The 22,448-nt window shown below is 38.0% G+C and overlaps 3 protein-coding genes across 5 annotated transcripts in view; 1 reads left to right on the top strand and 2 right to left on the bottom strand.

Moving 5' to 3' along the window:
- LOC135760373 (putative adhesion G protein-coupled receptor E4P) overlaps nucleotides 1-22,448 on the top strand; it is a 76,037-nt gene that overhangs the window by 36,026 nt on the left and 17,563 nt on the right. For 2 of the 3 annotated variants that reach the window (XM_065274340.2, XM_065274341.2), the window contains one exon: nucleotides 10,310-10,383. The exons of the other annotated variant lie outside the window; for it this stretch is intronic. The gene's annotated coding sequence lies outside the window, so the exon portion shown is untranslated. The remainder of the gene's footprint in view (nucleotides 1-10,309; nucleotides 10,384-22,448) is intronic. 3 annotated transcript variants of the gene reach the window in all.
- Nucleotides 361-22,273, bottom strand: LOC135785628 (uncharacterized). The gene is made up of 14 exons (XM_073814588.1): nucleotides 22,135-22,273; nucleotides 20,934-21,245; nucleotides 20,724-20,849; nucleotides 20,592-20,642; nucleotides 10,266-10,367; nucleotides 10,152-10,198; nucleotides 9,768-9,914; nucleotides 7,094-7,190; nucleotides 6,223-6,534; nucleotides 6,013-6,138; nucleotides 5,881-5,931; nucleotides 3,328-3,432; nucleotides 3,202-3,248; nucleotides 361-2,770 (listed from the first exon to the last, which is right to left on the bottom strand). The coding sequence occupies exons 1-14, from the start codon at nucleotides 22,175-22,177 to the stop codon at nucleotides 2,486-2,488; spliced, it is 1,851 nt and encodes a 616-aa protein (XP_073670689.1). The 5' UTR covers nucleotides 22,178-22,273; the 3' UTR covers nucleotides 361-2,485.
- Nucleotides 11,514-20,012, bottom strand: LOC141282054 (uncharacterized). Its single transcript, XM_073814441.1, has 3 exons — nucleotides 19,803-20,012; nucleotides 13,229-19,567; nucleotides 11,514-12,993 (listed from the first exon to the last, which is right to left on the bottom strand). Exon 2 carries the CDS (start codon nucleotides 19,320-19,322, stop codon nucleotides 13,491-13,493), a length of 5,832 nt encoding a protein of 1,943 aa, XP_073670542.1. The 5' UTR covers nucleotides 19,323-19,567; nucleotides 19,803-20,012; the 3' UTR covers nucleotides 11,514-12,993; nucleotides 13,229-13,490.

The raw sequence follows: 22,448 nt of genomic DNA, 5'->3' as shown, positions 1-22,448 counted from the left end.
TACAAAACTTCCTCTTTCTTGTATGTGGACACAACTGCTTTCACACATATGTTTGTGCTTCTTCTTGTAATGGTTGGAAATTAGAATGGAACGTAGCAGTCTGATCTGAGATCAGTGTGAAATAGACGCTTCGTACATGACACTTACATCAGCACCAGTATGTCAGCAAGGCACAGATGAGTATGCAGATAAAATGACAAAAATATAGCAGAAAATAAACAGCTTGTATCCATAACTGAACATTTAAGTTGACACTGAAACACTATCAGTATTTATTTGTTACACTTTCAAAAGCACATTTTACATTTAAGGTAAACAAACGCTTGTACAATGTTTCATGTTATTATAAATGAATGTACTTATTTTTCTAACACGTTGTTTATTAAACATAAGAATCTCTGTTGTAATTGTTTTGGGGTTTTAAACGTTGGTACTCTGACTGTAAGTTGGGGTGGAGTAAAAAAGAGCATCTTGAATCTGATTGGCTGCATGGTTTTGACTGACAGTGAAGTAGACGACAGTGAATGTATCATCATGCTGTCGAGTCTCTGTGTCATAATCACGAGCGGTCTGTGGAGTAATGAGATAACAATGATTTCTCTGTAATCACATCATTTACTCAACCGGTTTTGTTCCAGATTGTGCAACTACAATACAGTGCTATTTTGAAGGCAAAAGCTTGACACCTTTGAGATGTTTGCTGTGGCAGATGAAGTTTCCAAATGTGCTGATGGTTTTTTATCAAGTACAGTTTGTGTCTTATATCATTGCACTGAATTTTATTGGCTTGAAGGTTAATGTTTTCATTTATGCATTTGACAGATGTTCAAAGTGGCTTACAGTGCATTCAAATGATAATTTTTTTTTTTAATATATGCATACCGCCAAGGAACTGAACCTGTGACCTTTGCAATTCTCTACCGATTGAGCTTTAAAGTTAAACTTTTATTAGTATATTAACATATTTTAATATACAGTACAGTACAAGAAAATATGTGAACAGCAAACAGTTAGTAAGAAATAATTTTGCAAAATAAAAATCAAATGAGAGAAACAATCAGACAGCTCCCCTTGTGGTGATTGAAGGAAGCTACAAATTATTATTAACACCAAATGCAAGTTTTTAAAACTGATATGTGTTGATTTAAGATCAATATGACAATACCAGACCCAAAACCCAAATGTTCAACATCACTGCCACAAACCAAAAAACATTGGATAGAGTATGTGCTGTACAATGATCCAGCACACAAAATAATATTTTTTTGTTAGCTTCTACAAACATTGACACAATGCTATTGACTTTTATTTTTACAGTTAGTAATGTATTATTAACATCTCATTAATTTGTATTCTATGCCGTCTCTCTGTTTGTGCTAAAATGAAAAATCTGAATGTAACATCATAATAGGTTAATATTCAGTATTTATTATTATAACTTGCATGTTTTGATGTGGCATATGCCATGATTTCATGTAATAGTCTTTTTCTGATGTCTTGCAGTTCAGTTTTTAAACGGTTAAAACTTATAAAGTGCTGAAAAAATAAAAAAGTACATAAATAATAAAAATAACCCTCCTGACAGCTGATACATTAGTGGTTCTTTATAGCATAGGTTCTATGGCACTTTTCAAGGCAAGGTTCTAAGAACCAAAAAGAGTTCTGCAATTGTTACAAGCTAACAAACCCTTATTTAGTACTATTTAGAACCATTTTTCTAAGAGTGTATATATTTTGTGCACGTGAATTTTGTGTGTGAATTTGGCTATGAGTGTGTGCATCATGTTTTTGCGTGGATTATTATTCAGATCATTCTGGCTCCATACACTTGTGTTCCGTTCCTTGCTGGTAATGACAATTTTGTGCTCAAATTTTCATTTTCACAATACTTCATCAGCTATAACTCCTTTTCTTGTTTAAATTAAGTCTGAAATTTTTGTCTGAAGTCTCCATTCTTTCAGATTCTGCCAAAAATGTGTCTTATTGGTCAAATAGTTTAGCAACTAAATTCATTTTATTTTGGGAATGTCATTTTATTGGTTTGTGTTGAACGGCTTACAAGGTTACATTTATAGGATAGAAGTACGGCTGACACTATTGACCAAAATTCAAATCTCAGTGGTTTTACAATGAATGGTGATATACGACACATATCTCTTTATTTATATTTACTACAAAGTGATATAAATATTTAAATGCAAGTCAAAGCCTGATGTGAGAATCACAATCACATTTATTAAAACAACATGAATTGAAGCAGTTAAAGAGCTGAGCAAACTGACTAGTTGAATACTGACTAGTTAAGTATGGACCTGTCAAAAATATCCAAATATACAGACAGTAAAGATCAGGAAGTAAACGGTGAAGCTGTTTGTTTTAACATCAAAAAAAAAAAAGGTGATAAACGCTTCTATACAAATTATATCTTTATACATATTAATTTACAATTAACATTGTGCCAAAACATCAAGTATGTTAAACCGCTTTAGGAACAAACACTGGCATATGTTACTGTGTCTTCTGATCTGAATGTTTTTGGTGAAGAGACTTTATGTTTATAAATAGCTGCATATGTTACTGTGTCAATGATGGGGTTTGCCGTTTGGTTGCTACAGTTGTATTGTGGGATTGAGAGGTTGGAATAGATGAATGAATCTTGAATCTGATTGGCTGCAGAATTATGATTGACAGTTGAATATATGACTGTGTGTGTATCAGTCTGCTGTTGAGTCTCTTTAATGTCCACATATGTGATGTCCTCACCTGCAGTCTGTAGAGTCAATGATGTTATAATAACTTAACAAAAAAATGCAACACTTTTTTATATACATACCTGTAAAAACAAAAATAATGTCCTATGACATAAACAATCAAATTTTTGATCACTTCAAATTTAAGAGTGCTGATAAAAGAACAGGAACATCACTGTGATGCATTTCAGCTCTGTATGATGCATTTAATGTTTATATCTACAGTAATCTACTGTATAGGTTTAAATACATTATTCACAAAACCAAGTTGTACAGTCCCTCCTGTACTACACAACTGTCCACTAGAGGTCACACTAGAGGAGCTTGATTTCCTCATTACAATCAGATGATTAAAAAAACATTGGTCATCAAAATTGTATACAAATAACACAGAGACGCCCCATAACATCAACAGGTGTGTTCAGAAAGTGATAATGGGGTGATTGTTTACCTCTCTCACCTCTGTGGTCCCTCTTTTAACATCACTCGGAGTTGAACCTGTAACATCAGAAGCACATCATTAGATACAGTACATTACATCCTGATCTCACAAAAGACTGCATGATTTCTCATTTACCACTGGAACTGTGTGACTTTCTCTTCTTCCTTTTATACATACAGAAGATCCCCAAAAATATAATCAGCATCACAGTCAGACCCACAGCAGTACACACCAGAGGACCTGAATGCACACAGAGAGAGTAGATGTTACTGATGAGCGTGTTTAGTTTTTAACTCCTTAGGCATCACCCCACCCTATCAACAATATTGATGTTGATGTAAACTAATGCCGCTTTTCCATTGCATAGTACCCCACGGTTTAGTTTAGTTTGGGTCGGGTCAGCTTACTTTTGGGAGCTTTTCCATTGGGTGCAGTACGTAGTACCCGATACTTTTTTTCGTACCACCTCGGTTGGGGTTCCAAGCGACCCGAGCTGATACCAAACGTGACGCGAAAACACAGTAGATCACTGATTGGTCTGAGAAAATCGTCACTACAGCGTCATCAATGTAGATTAGCTTTACCTGTGCTAGCTTGCGCTGTCTCGAGCAAACATGTTGTCATCTGCTCTGCTATAAGTTCCCAAACTCCCTTTTAGCGATGAAAAACATCCACAGGTTGAGAATCAGGAACACCATAACAGTTTTTTCCAAACTTGTAGTTTGTGGCGGAACATTCGCGACGAGCACGTCAGCATGCTTAAATGCAACTTCAATGAGGCTCAGCGGAGCGCCGCCGGCTGAAGCCGCGGTGTTTGAACAGAAACTGTCATATGAGACAGAGGTATAGTGATAAACGCGATGTGCAAACATCTATTTGTGGTGGCCAATTTTAATTTTGTGGCGGACTGATAAATAAATGAATGTATTGGAATGTACAAGGACGCTCTCACTTGTATGATGTCACAGCAGTATGCAGCGCAAAAATAACGACCTATTTTTTCACGTGCTTGCAGTGAATGGTTTATCAATTAACTAAGTTACTGGGTTGATCTATTTCAAATTTTTTAGGTTGATAGGAGCACTGGAGACCCAATTATAGCACTTAAACATGGAAAACATCAGATTTTCATGATATGTCCCCTTTGAGCAAAGAGGACGCAAAAAGGATTTCAATGCACTACTCGTGCATTGTTTCAGAAGTCTGAAGAATTTGCTCGGCAAGCAGCGTCTCAACACTTCAGAGAGTGTGCAAATACTTGGTTCATGTTTCCTTGACCTTAAATGGACATAATTTAAAAAATATATTTTAAAATGCTGCGATTATCCTCGTAGTCTTTTGTGTAAATGTGAACAATTCAGAAAGTAGCTGCAGTACATTGGATCTGTGCATTACACATAGGTCTGAAACAGCACACAAAATAAATGCCATGTCTGCAAAACTAAAATGATAAATGCAATATTGACAACGAATAAATATTGGACTGAATCGAAAACGAATGAGAACCATATACAAATTGTCAAATTGGTTGCAAATGTGCAGCTCTAGATTTTCATTTAGATTACGTTCTTCCTAGTGAGATTTCTGTTTATTGATTTATTATGCGACCCCCACAGGAACTTGGTTTGCATTAGATTGTACCTTAGTTAGTGGTTTTATCGTACTCATGTTTAGGGATGCTCCGATCAAGATTTTTGCAGCTGATTACCGATTTGTTGTCTTCGTGATCGGCCGATTCCGATTTTTTACGTCAATATGTGAGCTCTTTGATGACTGTAACTGTTAACATTTTTTTCTAAATAAAGTAATACCACGGATGTTGCCTTTGTTATATTACTTGCAGTAATTAGGTACATTATTGTTTTAATAGAGAATAAAATAAATAAGCACAACAAATATTTCTTCTGCACAGTAATATCTCTTTAAAAACGTTTATGTCTCTCAGAATTAATGAAACTAAAACACTTCACAGTCTCTTTACTGTATGAAATAAATCTACACGCATTCATATGAAGTATAACAGTTCCTTTGTCAAAAGGCAGAGAGTGATTTTATTAAGAGATGAATTAGGTTACTGCAACTTTAAGACATGAGAGAGATCACTCTGTTCACGTGCACTGATGACAGGCAGCTGTGTGTGCACGCCGCGGGTGAACAGACAAGAGCAGCTGTGATGAAAATGAAAGTTAAAACTATCAAAACTTTAAACGCATGCAAATAATAAACTTTTGGCATGATGATGCATTTGTCTGTGATAGATATGTGTTGTATACGCTGTTTGATGGGGATGTGAAGACGTGTCACGCTGTTGACCAGAGCGCGTCCTCATAGAAAATACGCATATCTCTGTAAAGGCAAAGAGAGTTATCTAAATCTGCACGTCGCACATGAGCAACGGGTTATAAAAATGCTTGCACTACGTAAAACATGGTCTTTAATTGCAGCCGCATTCAGGATCCTTATGATGACAAAAGTAAACAGAAAGAACGGTTCATGAAATTTAGCGATTACCAATCAAGTCATTTAATGCCATTATCGGCATGACTATTTTCAAAAGCGATATTTTCTGTGAAAATCAACATCATCACAAATGCTGTTGAAAGAGGTCATCAAACATTTCTGTAAGTGCTGTGTGTACATAGGAAGTATTGGCTCAGTTGTGTACCATATGAAAAGGGTGAAACTCACCAGCTTGATCAAAAAAATTTTGATTGGCTGAACGGGGTGTTTCATTATGACCTTCAAATGAAAAAGGAAATGATATCAACAAAGGATGCATGAAAAACAGATGTAATATTACTCCTGCAGATGTCATGTTACCTTTAGATGGAGATGAGGTTGTGATATCATGAGGTGCGGGAGTGAATGATCTACTCGTGGAGGTTTCAGAATCAGATTTTGTCTCTGGTGTTGGAGTCTTCTGAGATGTGTTTGTGTTTTTGTCTGCTGTTGTGTGTGTGATTGTAAAATAAACGGTTTTATTTATTTATGACTGTGTAGAACATTTACGCCAAACGTTATTATTTTTACCTTTAGATACTCTCAGGTTGACCTTTATATATGTGTCTTGAAAAACTCTGTCCACTCCACACCAGTAAATCCCAGAGTCTGACTCCTGTAGATCAGTGATGGTCACTGTAAATGTTCCTGTCCCAAAATCCTTCAGTCTGAATCTCCTGTTAGGTGACCGATTAGTTGATACTAGAATATCTTCATCATTACATGGATCTCTGCAGAAATACTTCTTGTTAGTTGAAGCCCATTCATGACTACATGTAATTGTGACTTGATCTCCTTCACGTTTGTTTATGTGAATCCCATTAGCAGCTGAATGTCCAAACCCTGTTGAATTAAATAAAGCTACACATTAACTCTAATGCACACAGTATGATATCTTTCTTGATTTTTAATGATGTTTGATTATTTAGATGAAGGTCTGAGTAACTGAGTAGTGTTTATGTACTGGTTTATTATAACATCAGTTACAAAGACCTTTCTTTCTGAAACAGTCTGTTTTCATGATGTTTTTAATGCTACATTTACAAGCATTCAGTATGCAACCCTTGTGTTAAATGTGTAGAGAGACAAATTTTCTCTGGTTGTTTATTATTATAAAAAATACATTTGTTCATTATTTTCACAATTAGCAATGTACAATTATATTTAGATTTGAGAACCTGTGATGATGTTTTAGGCAAGTTTTATCTGGAAAGTGCCTTATTGATTATAATACCTCTCTAACACAATACTAGCTTTCGGCAAATCATGGTTTCATTTTGTCTAAACAGCATTAAAGTTATCTAAGTGATTTCAGGAGCTCATAATATTGTGCCGTTCTGCCTTCACATTAACCAAACTGATACCATCAAACTACTGAGACATAAATACAAACAAAACTGACCTGACAGACAAATCCAGATGCACACAGCACAGACGAACTTCATTTTGGATGTGTAAACCTGTAATGTTCCAGCAAGACCAGTTGATATCAGTAATCCCTGTTAGATTGAACCGTGACAGATAAATGAGACATGAGAGAACGTGTGTCGTATTGAGGAACTAAACATCAAAATGCTTACCTAAGATTAGCTTTCAGTTTTTTCCTCACAGAAACTGCATAAAAGTACTCGCTTTCAAAACTTCCTCTTTCTTGTGTGGACACAACTGCTTTCACACATATGTGTTTGTGCTTGTATTGGTTGGGAATTAGAAATGATCTAAGCAGTCTGATCTGAGATCAATGTGAACGCTCCGTACATGACACTTGTTTCAGCATCAGTATGTCAGCAAGGCACAGATGAGTACATAAATAAAATGACCAAGATATAGCAGAAATAAACAGTTTGGATCCGAAACTGAACATTTAAGTTGACAGTGAAACACTAGGCATCAGTATTTATTTGTTACATACTTTCAAAAGCCCATTTCACATTTAGGGTTAACAAACGGTTGTACAATGTGTCGTGCTATGAATAACTGTACTTATTTTTCTAACGCATCATTTATTAAATATAAGAATCTGCTGTAATAATTTTGGGGTTTTGAGCATTGGTAGTCTGACTGTAAGCTGGGTGTGGAGCAAAATGAGGGTCTTGAATCTGATTGCCTGCAGTGAAGTAGACGACAGCGAATGTATCATCTGTGATGTCACATCATTAGCTCAATCGGTTTTGTTTCAGATTGAGCAAATGCAATACAGTGCAATACCAAAATTTTATATTGTAATACTTGTCTCTGAAAAAAAAATAAAAATAATTTATCATGTGTTGCAGCTGTAATTATTCAGTTCTATGTTTTCCCCAGTCCTTGTCTTTTATTTTGAAGTTCTGTTCTGTCTGCCATGTTTTGTAGTCTTTTGTAGTTCTTTTGTTTCATTGGTCCTCGTTCTTGATTGTTTCCCAGGTGTGTCTTGTTACCTCATTTACCCTAAGTGTATATATAGCCCTAGTGTTTCAGTTGTCCTTGATCAGTCTTTGTTAATGTAATGTGTTGGATGTAATAATTTGGTTCTGGGCTTTGTATTCATGTTATGGATAATCTGTCATGCATTATTTTGGTTTCTGTTTTTTACCTCATCTATGTTAACTCAATAAAAGCTGCATTTGGATTATCTGCCTGCCTATCTCACCGACTAACTAAATGAAACACTAATCACAGTAATGGTGACTTCAAATGAACTCATAACAAACACAAACTTATGATTTAATGTGATACATTTTGTGATAAATGTCTATTTGACTTGTGAGACATCACGTCAGAAAGAAGATTTGTCTACTAAATCACGCGTGTGGATGCTGGAATAGTTGGGCACTTGTATTTTGTTTTGACAGTTGTTTAGAAGTTAAACTTATCCATTTAGAAAATAACTCTGCAAGTTATCATTTTATTTTTCAAACAGAGATGCTGATAGAGAGGCAAACGTGAAAGATTGCAGCTTTTGGAGGCATACACCCAACAGTATTCATCTATTGCATTTAATTATTTGTCTTTCTTTATTATTTTAGTATTTTCTCCAGAAAACGAGTCATCAAAATAAAAATTTAGAGACAGGAAAATGTCCAAAATGTAATTGATTTGAATGACCAGCAGGTGTTCATCATTATTGTCTTAATCATCAATTCATTATCTCATTAACTTTAACACTGATTCAGAGTTATATTTTTAACACCAGTCTTTTTTAACATCGATCTTGGTGTGGATTATATAAACACCAAATAGTGTTGATTTAACACTGGTAAAGTTAATTTAACACTGGGGATTTTCCTTTGTATTTATTTATATCCAAATAAGGAGAGGTCTTGGAAACTTCTTTGTACATGCAAGTGTGGCTTGGGGACTATAAATGGGGAGGCTACATAAAGATCATGGGTCTCATTTATAAAACAGTGCGTAGGATCCATACTAAAAGTTAACATGCGCCCAAAAGCCAAAAATGGCGTACGGCAAAAATATTCAGATTTATAAAACCATGTGCCAGGTCACGTGCACCTGTAGGCAATGTTTCCTTTATAAATCACAGATCACTTGCAAGTGTGCGTATGAGGCTGATTCACGTATATCCCGCCCTGTTCATGCCCATTTTTAACCATTAATAGTCAATGTAAATCACCTCCTAATAATGGTGATCCACATTGCTGATAAAGCCATATGCTTATGGAGATTCGTAAACTTCTTATAAATATGTCTCTGAGTGAATTTATTTATTTAAGGAATATAACCTGAACCTGAACAAATCATAAAAGCAAATTACAAATCATAGGCCCTATAGTGTTGAATCCAGCTAAGCCTGGCACGCCCGAGGTTACCAAATATCTAAAAACGCACTTAAGTTAATAGAACAAGTCCATTACTTTGCAGTTGGTTTTAAAATGTACATTTGCTTGGTGATGTGGATGATGAAATGTTGAATCATATGTGTGCTAAAAAATTTGGGAAATACAGGCAGTATAAAATGGTTAAAAAATGTTTTTCCAATGTTCCATGCTATTATGATTAAATGTACTTTTTTAAAGTTTAACTAACACATTGTTTATGAAACAAAGAATATCTGTTGTAATCGTTTTGGGGTTTTAAACGTTGGTATTCTGACTGTAAGTTGAGAGTGAACTAAATAGAGGGTCTTGAATCTGATTGGCCGCAGGGTTTTGACTGACAGTGAAGTAGACGACAGTGAATGTATCATCTTGCTGTCGAATCTCTGTGCTTTCATAATCACGAACGGCCTGTGGAGGAATGATTTTATTACAGTGATGTCTCTAAACATAACATTTTACGTGGTTTTTTTTGTTCAAGATGGAGCGATCACAATACGGTGCAATACCAAAATGATATATTGTACCACTTCTTCAAAATTTGTCTCTGAATTAAAAAAATCAAATGATCATGAATTGCATTATTACATGACAGACCAACAGAAGGACTTCAGGTTATCTTAGGTCAAAAGTTGATCAGTCACTCACCTTTATGATACATGTGGTGACAGTTTCAGCATCTGGGTGTTCTGGATCTGTTGCATGAGAGCGACGTTGAGGGAAATGCATTATTTTAAGAATTATGTGTATATTTTTACTTACTCCTGAAACTGTTTGATTTTCTCTTGTATATGTTCAACATACAGACCACCAGTCCAAATATCACCAGCACTGCCAAACCAACAATGAAGATCACTAGAAGACCTAAAGGAAATCATCTGTAAGTATTCATATTGATGACAACTGTCCACCTTCTGCCATTGTATTCATGTTTTCACCTCAACAGTATTGGTTTAAGGCAGTGGTTCCCAAATCCAGTCCTCGGGACCCCCCTCCCAGCATGTTTTAGATCTCTCCTTATATGAAACACCTGATTCCACTCATCAGGCTAGGCTGGAAGGCTTGATTTTTTTCCCCAAACCAGTTCAGATAGGAGTTTTACTTAAACATGAGCTCAGGGGCAGAAAGAAATTTAATTGGTTCACAAAAATGACCAATGAAAGTCCTCAACCGGAGCCTTCAAGGCAGCTTCTGCAGTGAAGCAGTTCGAGCTCACCGTTGGTCAGGTGAGTAGCGCAGATGGTTAGATAGGAATGTGACTGGTTTTGAATTCAGCTTGAAATGTTTCGAGCGTTTAAGTTACGTGTTTCCACGTGTCCGTGGCACGACCTTCATTTTCGTGCCAGATTCACGGGTTGAATACTCAATTTTTTTTCCTTTTTTCAAACCATTGTCGATTGGGGTTGGATTTGTGGGTTTTTAAATTAAACTGTTTTCGCGTGAAGATGAAGTTGGGTCTGGGTTAGAATGGAAGTGGTTTATACGTTTATTTGTCAGAAATTTAAACTCTTTTCACTTGATGTTGGGGTTAGAGTTGGGTTTGGGTTAGGATGTCATTTTTTGTAACAAAGTTGTTCTAACCCCAATCCCAAGAGACAATGGTAAGAAAATAGAAAAAACAATTGAGTAACCAACACGTGAAACTGGCACGAAAATGAAGATCGTGCCACGGACACGTGGAAACACGTAACTTAAACGCTCGAAACATTTCGAGCTGAGTTCAAAACCAGTCACATTCCTATCTAACCATCTGCACTACTCACCTGACCAACGGTGAGCTCGAACTGCTTCACTGCAGAAGCTGCCTTGAAGGCTCCGGTTGAGGACTTTCATTGGTCATTTTTGTGAACCAATCAAATTTCTTTCTGCCCCTGAGCTCATGTTTAAGTAAAACTCCTATCTGAACTGGTTTGGGAAAAAAAATCACGTGGCTGGAAGGAGCCTGATTAGTGGAATCAGGTGTTTCATATAAGGAGACATCTAAAACATGCTGGGAGGGGGGTCCCGAGGACTGGATTTGGGAACCACTGGTTTAAGGCACCACAAGTACTTCACCGCTGTCTATTCTCATTCAGAAACTGGTAAAGCATCTTACTGTGCTTTATGTCGTTTGTCATGTTTTGTTCAGGGCTGGCCTGACCCTTAATGGGTCCCTAAGCAGAATTTTAGTACACAATGCATTTGATTATTGTGCGTTAACATGCACATTCTTACGCCGATTATGCTTAATAAACTGATAACGTGGGTTCATTTAAACGCGTACAACGGTTTTCTTTTATCGGGGAAAGCCCATAAGCAAAAACTGTGTAAATATGTAAATGTTAAAACTGCAAAATATTGCATCAAATACTGTTAAGACAAATTTTTTATGCTTACAGATTGATGGTTGGATATTTTTGTGGTAAAGCAGAAAAATCATGAAAGTAATCGCTTCCTCATTTTTTTTTGTTCTTGGCCCAGTGGCGTAGCCACAGGTGTGCCAGCTGCCACTGTGGCTGGCACCGGCACACCCTGGCACATCCGTGGCTATGCCTAAAAATACCTAAAAATTGATGCTGAATATTTTTTATAGTCTCAATATATATATATTTTGATTCTATGCTGTTTCTCAAGGAATTTACAGTAGGATCACCTTGGCTTAGGATGTAAGTAAAGTGGGTTTGGGATGATAAAGTGTCTCGGACAGTTGTCCTGGCTGTCTTGTTTTGATGGAGCTGGGCATTTGTTTATGTTAACGCACCAAAATCCAGTCCCAATGTAGCAAAGCCTTCTCAAAGGCAGCTGTTCGCTACACCATATAGAAAATATGTTTGGAAAATGCTATAACTTCATAATAGCGTAAGTCAAGACTGGGGCTGGACAATATTTTTAAAGTAAGAACAAAATGGTTATCATCTGTTAGCATTGGTCAGAATAAGCAACAGTCAAAAAAGGTATAAAACAAAGTACATGAACCGTTCATTTGCTTAAACAAAAAATATTTGTATTTATTTTAAATAAGAGTCAACACATCTTAGTCACACAAGTTCAAGAAAAAATCTACAGTACATGTGGCATCACCTGTTGTTTTTGTTTCAACATATACTGGATAATTTCAGGATTTAAAGCAAAAAAATTAGGCTTAATGAAACATAGATGCAGAAAACTAAAACACCAGACAGGCTGAATTAAAGTGAAGATTCATTCTCCGACAGTAGATGGTGGTTATGGAACATTGAGCGGTTTCCAAGGTTACCCTTGTATAGAGAGTTTCATCAGACAAACGTGCGTTGTTGCAGTTATGCGTCTGGCAGAACTTAACTTCCGGTCTCTGTTTGTTTAATGGTCTGTGTCAAATCCTCTCTTGTTCAATTTCCAAAGGACACAAGGACAACTCAAATTTCCAGCTTAATCACTTTTATTTTCCGTTTGGCTTTGTCAGTTGATTAATTTGTTCAGTGAATTAGGCAGTGAATTAGGCAGTGAAATAGCAGTGAATTAGGTTGTAAACCTTTAAACAGAGAACAAAAGTAAAAGTTTTTTAACTAAACAGTTCAATTAAACATTCTTATTAAACATTTCATTTAAACATTTCAATTAAACATTTCATTTAAACATTCTAATGAAACATTTCAATCAAATATTTTAACTAAACATTTTACATGAATTTTATGATAAATTAAGTACTTAAACCTTTTACATGGAATAAAACAGTACACTACAAAGTAAATAAACATTTCACAAACCATTGGCGTCTTTGGACTGAACCTATGAGTGAATTTGGAGTGTCTTCTCTGTGAAGTTTGTTTGTCTGAATGACTGAGGAACCCCATGTTTTAACAGGTGCTCCAAATCAGTGACAATGACTGATCACATGACAAGCAGCTGATTTACTGCTGCTGATGCACTCTGGGAAATGTAGTTCTTTAAGTCTAATTTCTGAGATTCTGCTCAACACTTCCCACTTGAGCTCCTGGTTTTTCAAAACCAGAGGTCACACAAGTTCTTTCATACCTCTGCTTGTTCTTCAATGGGAATTAGAATGACAAGGCGTCTGACATCTCTGTGAAGAATTGTGGCTGGGATTTTGGTTTGGAGCCTCCCGGTTTTTTCACTATTAGCTCTAATGTGACCTTCTTTGTCTTTCGCCTTTGTGATGTGAACAGGATAGCTGGGAAAAGTTCTCACAAGCACATCTCTTACGATGCCTTTGCTGTCAGCATTAACACCGACCACTCTAGCCAGCTTATATTGTCCTCTCAAGGCGTTTTGGTCAGCCAACCAAACCACATCTCCAACCGCAACATTTCGCTCTTTGGTGTGCCATTTGTTCCTTACGAACAAATTGGGTCCAGCCAATTGGCTCCACTTCTTCCAGAAATTGCTTACTTCTGCTTGAATATGTTTAAGTCTTTTGTAAGGGTAGCCATCAAATTGGAAATCCCCAGGGTCTCCTTTTGGATTGGCACGTCCTAAAAGCAGAGAATTTGGGGTGATGTACTCTACACAGTCTTCTCTGCTTTGAGTTCTTGCATCGATGGGTCTCTCATTTGCAAGGTTGGCTGCCATGAAGAGAAAAGTTTGAAATTCTCCCCATGTGAAACCACCATCTCCACCAAGGTTGCTTAATGCCCGCTTTACTACTTTGACAGCTGCCTCTGCTGCACCATTTCTATGGGGAGAGTCTCCAGGGTGAATCTTCCATGACCATTCTGTACCATGCTTGGCAGCTGTGTCTTCAATTTCAGATTTGTTTAGTTGGTTCAGGAATTTGTAAAGCTTCTCCAGTGCAGGTCTGGCTCCCACAAAGTTAGTGCCCGGGTCTGACCAGAGTTTCTTGGGGTGTCCTCTCAGTGAGGTGAACCTTTGATAGGCTAGCAAGAATCCTTCAGAAGACATGTCACTCACCACTTCAGTATGGATGGCTCTAGAAGCCATGCAGCAGAAAACTATTCCCCATACTCGGAGTCTAGTTCTCTTCTTGACCTCATCTTTCACTTCATAAGGGCCAAAAAGGTCCATAGTGGTGAATTCAAAAGGTGCAGCTGGGCCTGTTCGCTCTAGAGGCAAGTCAGCCATGATTTGTTGGCAGTGTTTTGCTTTGCTTTTCCTGCAAACCACACAGCTGTCAACCACTTTCTTGGCAAGTCTACGGCCTTTTATTACCCAGGCTTTCTTTCTCATCCGGAGAAGGGTTCCTGCCACTCCTTCGTGGTTTGCTTTGTGGGATTCCTGTGCCAACAGTGTAGATACCCATGCTTCAAATGGTAAAACTGGCACTGCTGTCTTATCTTCATTGAACATCTGAATTCTGCCCCCGCAAACTAGCAGTCCGGAGTTCACATCTTTGTATAATGCCAGTCTGCTTAGAGTTGTGTCTGCAAAAACTGTACCTTCTTGAGCTGCAAGAAAGATGTCTTTGAGTGCATCTTCTTTTTCTTTAACAGTCACCACAGCTTGCTTGGGTGATCTAACTTCCCACTTTAACTGTTTAGGGGCCCGACACTTCCTCTTCAGCCACTGCTTGGCAGCAAGACAAACCCAGGCAACGACTCTCACCAGTTTGGACAGACTACTGGATCTTCTTACTTCTATGAGATTTTTAACCCATCCAGTGGGCTTCATACTTAGAAGAGGAGTTGGATTTACCACAGGTATTCCCTCTTGAGTTTTACTCTTTGGACTTTCCTGATTACCTTGTAGGTCTTCATTTTTCTGACTGCTTCTGGCTTGAGCTCTAGTTAATGCACCTGTGAATGCCTTTCTCTGAAGCTTGTTGACACTCTCCCTGGCATGAGCTGCAATCTCTCCTGCTGATTTTATAGGCCACTTCTCCACTGGCCACTTCAGGAACTCTGGTCCATTTTGCCATATAGAATTCTCCCTCAAATCTTCAGGAGCGCCTCCTCTTGTTATGATGTCAGCTATGTTTAGATCTCCACGGATCCACCACCAGTCTTGCACTAGTCCAACCTTCTGGATTTCACCCACTCTATTTGCAAAGAAGGTTTTGTACCCATAACTGACTCTTTGAATGGCTCCCAAGACTGTTTGACTGTCGAGTAGATGGAACCATCTCTCAATTTTAATTCGAGCATGTTTTTCCACATACTTCCTGATCCTAGCTGCGAAGACAGCACCACAGATCTCAGCTTTTACAGCTTCTCCCTTCTGATTTGCAGGTGTGACTAAGCCAATTGGGTCGTACAGTCCAGCCACTTGGCTTAAGAGACCCCTCCTAGTCAGTGGCTTCGGTGTCTCAGTTCTTACCTCCTCCTTAAGAAGATCTTTTCCAACTCTCATCTTCTTTTTCCTTTTGGAAAAGTTAACTGAGGTTAACATGTAGAGCTTGTCTTCATCCATTTGGTAGCCAATACCCAAGGCTTTATTGTCTTCACCTCTCATTTGATTTGGAAGAATTAAGGTTTTACTTTGTGTTTCTGTTAAACCCTCCTCTGTCTCCATTTCTTGCCTCCCACTTTGCCCTGACCGGACCCATGGTTTGAGGAAGAAACCTCCAGCTTTCAAGATCTCTTCCACATTTGCTGTAATATTGTCAAGTTTATTTAGGTCATTATGGGAGGTTAAGAGGTCATCTACATAGCTGTCCTCTTCAATGACTCTGCGCTCATCTTCTAAGTGAAGAAAGTTGGGCAGGCGTGCCGTCTCCCTCATAGCCAACTGAGCAATGCAACCAGCAGGTCTGTCCCCAATATTGACTCTGGTAATTGCATATTCACCTATCTCTTCATCTGGGCTGTCCCTCCAGAGGAACCTATGAAGATGCATCTCACGCTCCTCCAGCCATACAGAGTTGTACATTTTTTTGATGTCTCCTAGAGATGCATACATCCCTTCTCTGAACCTCAGTAAGACAGCTCTGATAGGGTTGAGAACGTCTGGTCCCTTCAAAAGAAGATCATTCATACTCACGCCTTTGTATTTCTGGCTACTATTCCATACAATACGAATTGGTGTGGTCACTGAATGAGGGTTTGGTGCCACCAGGTGGCTTACGTACCACACTGGTCCGTTCCATTCATCCATAATTTTGTTGGTGAGTTTTATGGCTGCGCCTCTTTCAATCATTTCATGTATCTGATTAGTATATGCAACTTTCCAGTCTAGTTCTCTGCTTAGTTGCTTTTCCATCTTTAAGAAACAAGCTTGGACTGCACCTTTGTTGTTTGGGAGAGAGGCTGGATCTACCGTCCAAGGATACTTTGCATCCCAATGTGGCGCTGATGTGTGAGCATCCCCCTTCTTGTAGGTAAGACCTCCTTTAATGATCTCCAATTCCCTCTCCTCTGCCAGGGTCATTTCTTTTCCTCCTGGTGGACAGTTTCCACAACGGCATCCTCCACATCTTGGCTCACATGCAGCTCCGATGCTATCCCAGTGCCACCACTCTAGGAACTTACGGTTACTGACTGCTGTAAATTTGGTCTGAGCTTCATCTTTTTGCTGTGGCTGGGCTGTATCAATTGTTGGACTTGTGATTTCTTGATATTTGACAGCTGCTGTCCTCATGGAGCGAGCAAAGTGTGTTCTGGACTCAAATGCTGCTACCTCCACTTCTTCAAATAAGTCGGGATGTGCTCCACCCACTGTCTTACCCAACGGACCCTCCCACAAGACGAGGTCTCCAATGATCTTTACTCTCTGTGGAGCGAGTCTTCCCTCTCGGTGGCTAATAAGAAGTTCAACCTCTTCTGGCCTTTCCAATTCTTTCAGTTTGACTTCTGGGAAGAATTTTCTCAATTTTTCTGGATCAATTACTTGATGCACTCTGGCGATTTCATCCAAGCCGTAGCAGACCATTTCATGAGCTCTCTCTGTTCCTTTTGGTGTTTTGACTCTGACTTTGAGGAGATACCTTTGTGTGTTCACTTCCATAGCCATACCACCAACCCCATGCACAACTAAAGTTATCTTCTCATGTCTTAACCTTAGTCTTTCAGCAGCCTTATGGGTGATGTAGTTTGTATCTGAAGCAAGGTCAATTAAAGTCCCAATCTTCTGCCCTGCGTTTGCAGTGACTTGCATCAACATCATGATAACTGGAAGTTCAGAGAGCCCATTTCTCTGCAATAGCTCAGACTGGCCTGAAGCATCAAGTGTCACTGCAGTTTTGTTGGTGTTGGTGAAAGCCTTTCTGCATCGATCTGCCATTTCTGGAGAAAGTTCAGACAAGATCTCCTCTTGTTCCTCAGTTAGTTTGCTTTCACTTTTGACGTCTTTTCCACTCTTTCTCTCTTCCCCTCTTTTGAATTCTCCCTTTGGGCAGAGGAAAAAATGGTGGTCTGGGGCACCACCTTCCTTTTTACAGTCTTTATTTCTGCATAGGAATGTGTCTCTGCAGTATCCATCTTCATCATGGCATCCAAGACATTTTCTGCATGCTCCCAGCTTTCTCAATACAGCTTTCTTTTCAGGTAGTTTAAGTCTTTTGAACTTTCTACAAAAGAAGATTTTGTTGTTGTGCCCTCTCTCACCACAGACACCACATCCTTCATCAAACTCTTCTTTCTTTGTGGTTTTTGTTGAGGCGATTTTTCTGTCGTACTTTTTGTCTGAACGATCTGATTTCTCCACCTTCTCCACAGTTCTGAGCTGTTCGAGTCTCTCCAGTATTTCTTCTTGACTTTTCAAGAACTTCAAAAGCATGCCAAAGTGGTTGTCTGATGTGACGTTGTTCCTTGGTTCAACCATGAACATCACCCAGTCTCGTTTAATAAAGTCAGGCAACTTGCTTTCAATGGTTTTAATTACCAGTGGGTTATTTATGGCTCCAGAGTTTCCTAACTCTGTAAGATCTGCTAGGGCCTTCTCCACTGACTGTATGAGGTCAATGACCTTTCTTGGCTGGTTCCCTTTCACATGTGGCATCTTCTCTAGCTCTTCAAGGATTTCAACTGTGATGGTTGACTTGTTGCCATATCTGTTCTCCAAGACTCTGAACATGTCTTTGGCAGTGGTGTAGGTTGAAAGTCTGAGGTCTTTTGAGATTCTGTCATCCACACTTTCCAAGAGTTGAATTTTCTTAACTTCAGTTGATCCAGATGGCTCTCCCTGCTTTTGCAGGCTCTCCCAGTCTTTCCTCCATCTGTGATATTCTCTCTTGCTTCCACTGAAAATAGGTAGAGAGGTTGGCTTAATTCTTACTAATGGAGTGGATGTTGCCAGTTGGGGTTGTACTGGTCCGGTGCTTTGCTCATTGACCGTCCGTGCAGTGACAAATTCAGCTCTCCTTACCTCAAGCCTGTAGTAGGATGCTCTTATGTCCTTGACTCTTCCATCTAATTCATCCTTTAACTCTTTAGGGATCCATCTCTCCCATGTTGACATTGCTGAGATGGCCTCTTTTATTCTCTTGTCCAAGAGACTGAGGTGCACTTCATAGCCCTCCAAATTGGCACTTTCCACAGGCACATCAGCCGCTTCATCATTGCCTTTCTCTGCTTCCGAGATTGCCACCAGAAGTTCACTCTCTCCATACCTCGACCACAGGTTTGTTTGAACAATGGTTCTTATTTCCGCCAACTTTGTTTCACCTTCCTTTACAGATCTATCAATGTCGGCTTCTTGCTGTTCATTAAGACCTGCTTCCTCATTTTCAGTCTTAATGTCTGCCTCCAGTCCAATTCTGTAGTCATCATTGGCATCGAGCATCTTCCTGAAACAATCTGAAAGCTTAGTGTATTCCTCCTTTAACTCCACTTGAAGCATTCTGCTTGCTTCTCTTGAAATTAAGTTGGCTTGTCTAGTGAAGCTGCTTTTTGCAGTGGTCCTCTCCTTTTTGAGCTGCTGGACCGTCATTCCCAGGACATCTTCTGCCATCTTGATTTCCTCTACGTCAACAGTTTATTTCTGGATCTGAAGCCGTTTATCCTCAGGGCCAGGCTGCTTCGCGTGGTTTACAACTGTCAAATCCTCTCTTGTTCAATTTCCAAAGGACACAAGGACAACTCAAATTTCCAGCTTAATCACTTTTATTTTCCGTTTGGCTTTGTCAGTTGATTAATTTGTTCAGTGAATTAGGCAGTGAATTAGGCAGTGAAATAGCAGTGAATTAGGTTGTAAACCTTTAAACAGAGAACAAAAGTAAAAGTTTTTTAACTAAACAGTTCAATTAAACATTCTTATTAAACATTTCATTTAAACATTTCAATTAAACATTTCATTTAAACATTCTAATGAAACATTTCAATCAAATATTTTAACTAAACATTTTACATGAATTTTATGATAAATTAAGTACTTAAACCTTTTACATGGAATAAAACAGTACACTACAAAGTAAATAAACATTTCACAAACCATTGGCGTCTTTGGACTGAACCTATGAGTGAATTTGGAGTGTCTTCTCTGTGAAGTTTGTTTGTCTGAATGACTGAGGAACCCCATGTTTTAACAGGTGCTCCAAATCAGTGACAATGACTGATCACATGACAAGCAGCTGATTTACTGCTGCTGATGCACTCTGGGAAATGTAGTTCTTTAAGTCTAATTTCTGAGATTCTGCTCAACAGTCTGACTATTTGCTAAACTGAACTCTGGAACAAATACCTCGTCAAAAAATAACAAATGTTTTGGTTTCCTAAAGACAAGGGAACAAGCTATCATGGATTAACGCTATTTGAAGGGAGGTTGAAGTAAGGTAAACTACTTGTTATCAGAAAGGACTCTAAAAGGACTTGTCACTTTACCATAAGTTACGTGTATTTCACAAACAAGTCGTTTATGTTGTTACTGCTGAAACGTCTATACAAAGCACCCAACGGCAGAATATGTGAATGAGTATGAATGTGTTGCGTTATTTTATTCCAAATGTTAATAACTGCAGATTATTATGCTTGTTGTTTTTGCATTCCTGACATAAATAAACAAAACCTATGTTTCATGATGCACCTGCCTGTACAGGATTGTTGCTAATTTTAGCGGATACAGGACAGTATTTACCACCATAATAATTTACGGTTTCGTGATCATTAAAATTTGAAATGGTAATACTAACCATCTGGAATTTTTAGCATGATAAACCATAAAAACTGTAATTGTTACATCCCAAATTGGCATACTGGTCAATCTGAAAAGAGTGAAACTCACCAGCTTGTTCTAAAAATGTTTGATCAGCTGAACGTGATGTTACATTATGACCTTTAAATGAAAAAGGAAATGACATCAGTAAAGGATAAATAAAAAACACATGTAATATTACTCCAGCAGATGTCATGTTACCTTTAGATGGAGATGAGGTTGTGATGTTATCAGGTGCGGGAGTGAATGATCTACTCGTGGAGGTTTGAGAATCAGATTTTGTCTCTGGTGTTGGAGTCTTCTGAGATGTGTTTGTGTTTTTGTCTGCTGTTGTGTGTGTGATAGTCATAAATAAATGAAACAGTGTATTTTACAGTGTAGAACATTTACGCCAAATATTGTTATTTTTACCTTTAGATACTCTCAGATTGACCTTTATATATGTGTCTTGAAAAACTCTGTCCACTCCACACCAGTAAATCCCAGAGTCTGACTCCTGTAGATCAGTGATGGTCACTGTGAACGTTCCTGTCCCAGAATCCTTCAGTCTGAATCTCCCATTAGAAGTCTGATCAGATGATACTATATTATCTTTATAATTACATGGATCTCTGCAGAAATACTTCTTGTAATCTGAAGCCCATTCATGACTACATGTAATTGTGACTTGATCTCCTTCAAGTTTGTTTATGTGAATCCCATCAGCAGCTGAATTTCCAAATCCTGTTGATTAAATAAAGCAACACATTAACTCTAATGCACACAGTATGATGTCTTAATGTTTTTCTCCAGTATTAAAGTTTGATTATTTAGATAAAGGTCTGAGTAACTGAGTAGTTAATAGTTTTAATGCTACATTTGCAAGCATTCAGTATAAAAACCTTGTGTGAAATGTGTAGAGACATTTTCTTTTTATATCATCGTACTGCAGGTTTGATGCATTATTGATTTTTCATATGTTGATGAGTAGTTGTTGTTGTTGTTGTTTTAACAGGAGAAGAGGGAAACATATACTCTAAATACTGTAAATATATTTTAAATAATGCTGGGTTATTTGGGTCAAAAGGGACGAACCCAACCCACTGGGCTGTAACTGAACCTATGCTGGGTTGTTTTAGCCCATTGTCAGGTCAAATGTAAACATTTCTGGGTTTGTTTACCCCAGCAAGTTAATTTGATGTTCACTAAGGTTGTGGATGATGTGGATGATATAAAAAATCAATTATATATTTTTTAAATATTAGTTAATAGCTATTAGGCATTGCTAGGCACATCGTGTGTTTTTGTTTATTATTATAAAATACAGTTGTTCATTATTTTGACAAGCAGCAATGCACATTTATATTGAGACAAGGCAAGCATGTTTTTTGCAAGTGTTGCCTGAAAAGTTTCCTGTCCATTATACATTTCCATGGAAAGTTTTCAAAATTCCCAGAATTTTCACAACCCTACTCAATAGACCGTATCAGAAAAGCTATGGTTTCGTTTTGTCTAAACAGCACTAAAGTTATCCGAGTTATTTCAGGAGCTCATAATATTGTGCCGATCTTCCTTCACATTAACCAAACTTATACAATCACACTATTGAGACATAAATACAAACAAAACTGACCTGGCAGACAAATCCAGATGCACACAACATAGACAAACTTCATTTTTGATGTTTAAATCTTTCAGCAAGACCAGTTCATATCAGTAATTCATGTTAGATTGAACTGTGTTTTTTTTTACTTACAGAAACTGCATGAAAGTCCTCACTTGCAAAACTTCCTTTTTCGCTCCTCACATGACACTTACGTCAGCATCAGTATGTCAGCAAAGCACAGATAAGTACACAGATAAAATGACAAAAAATAGCAGAAATAAACAGGATGTTTGGATCCAAAACTGAACATTTAAGTTGACAAGTTTAAAAGCCTATTTAAC

This window comes from Paramisgurnus dabryanus, chromosome 4, assembly GCF_030506205.2.
Source record: "Paramisgurnus dabryanus chromosome 4, PD_genome_1.1, whole genome shotgun sequence".
Classification (NCBI taxonomy): domain Eukaryota; kingdom Metazoa; phylum Chordata; class Actinopteri; order Cypriniformes; family Cobitidae; genus Paramisgurnus; species Paramisgurnus dabryanus.
This window is presented reverse-complemented; position numbering and strand designations above follow the sequence as displayed.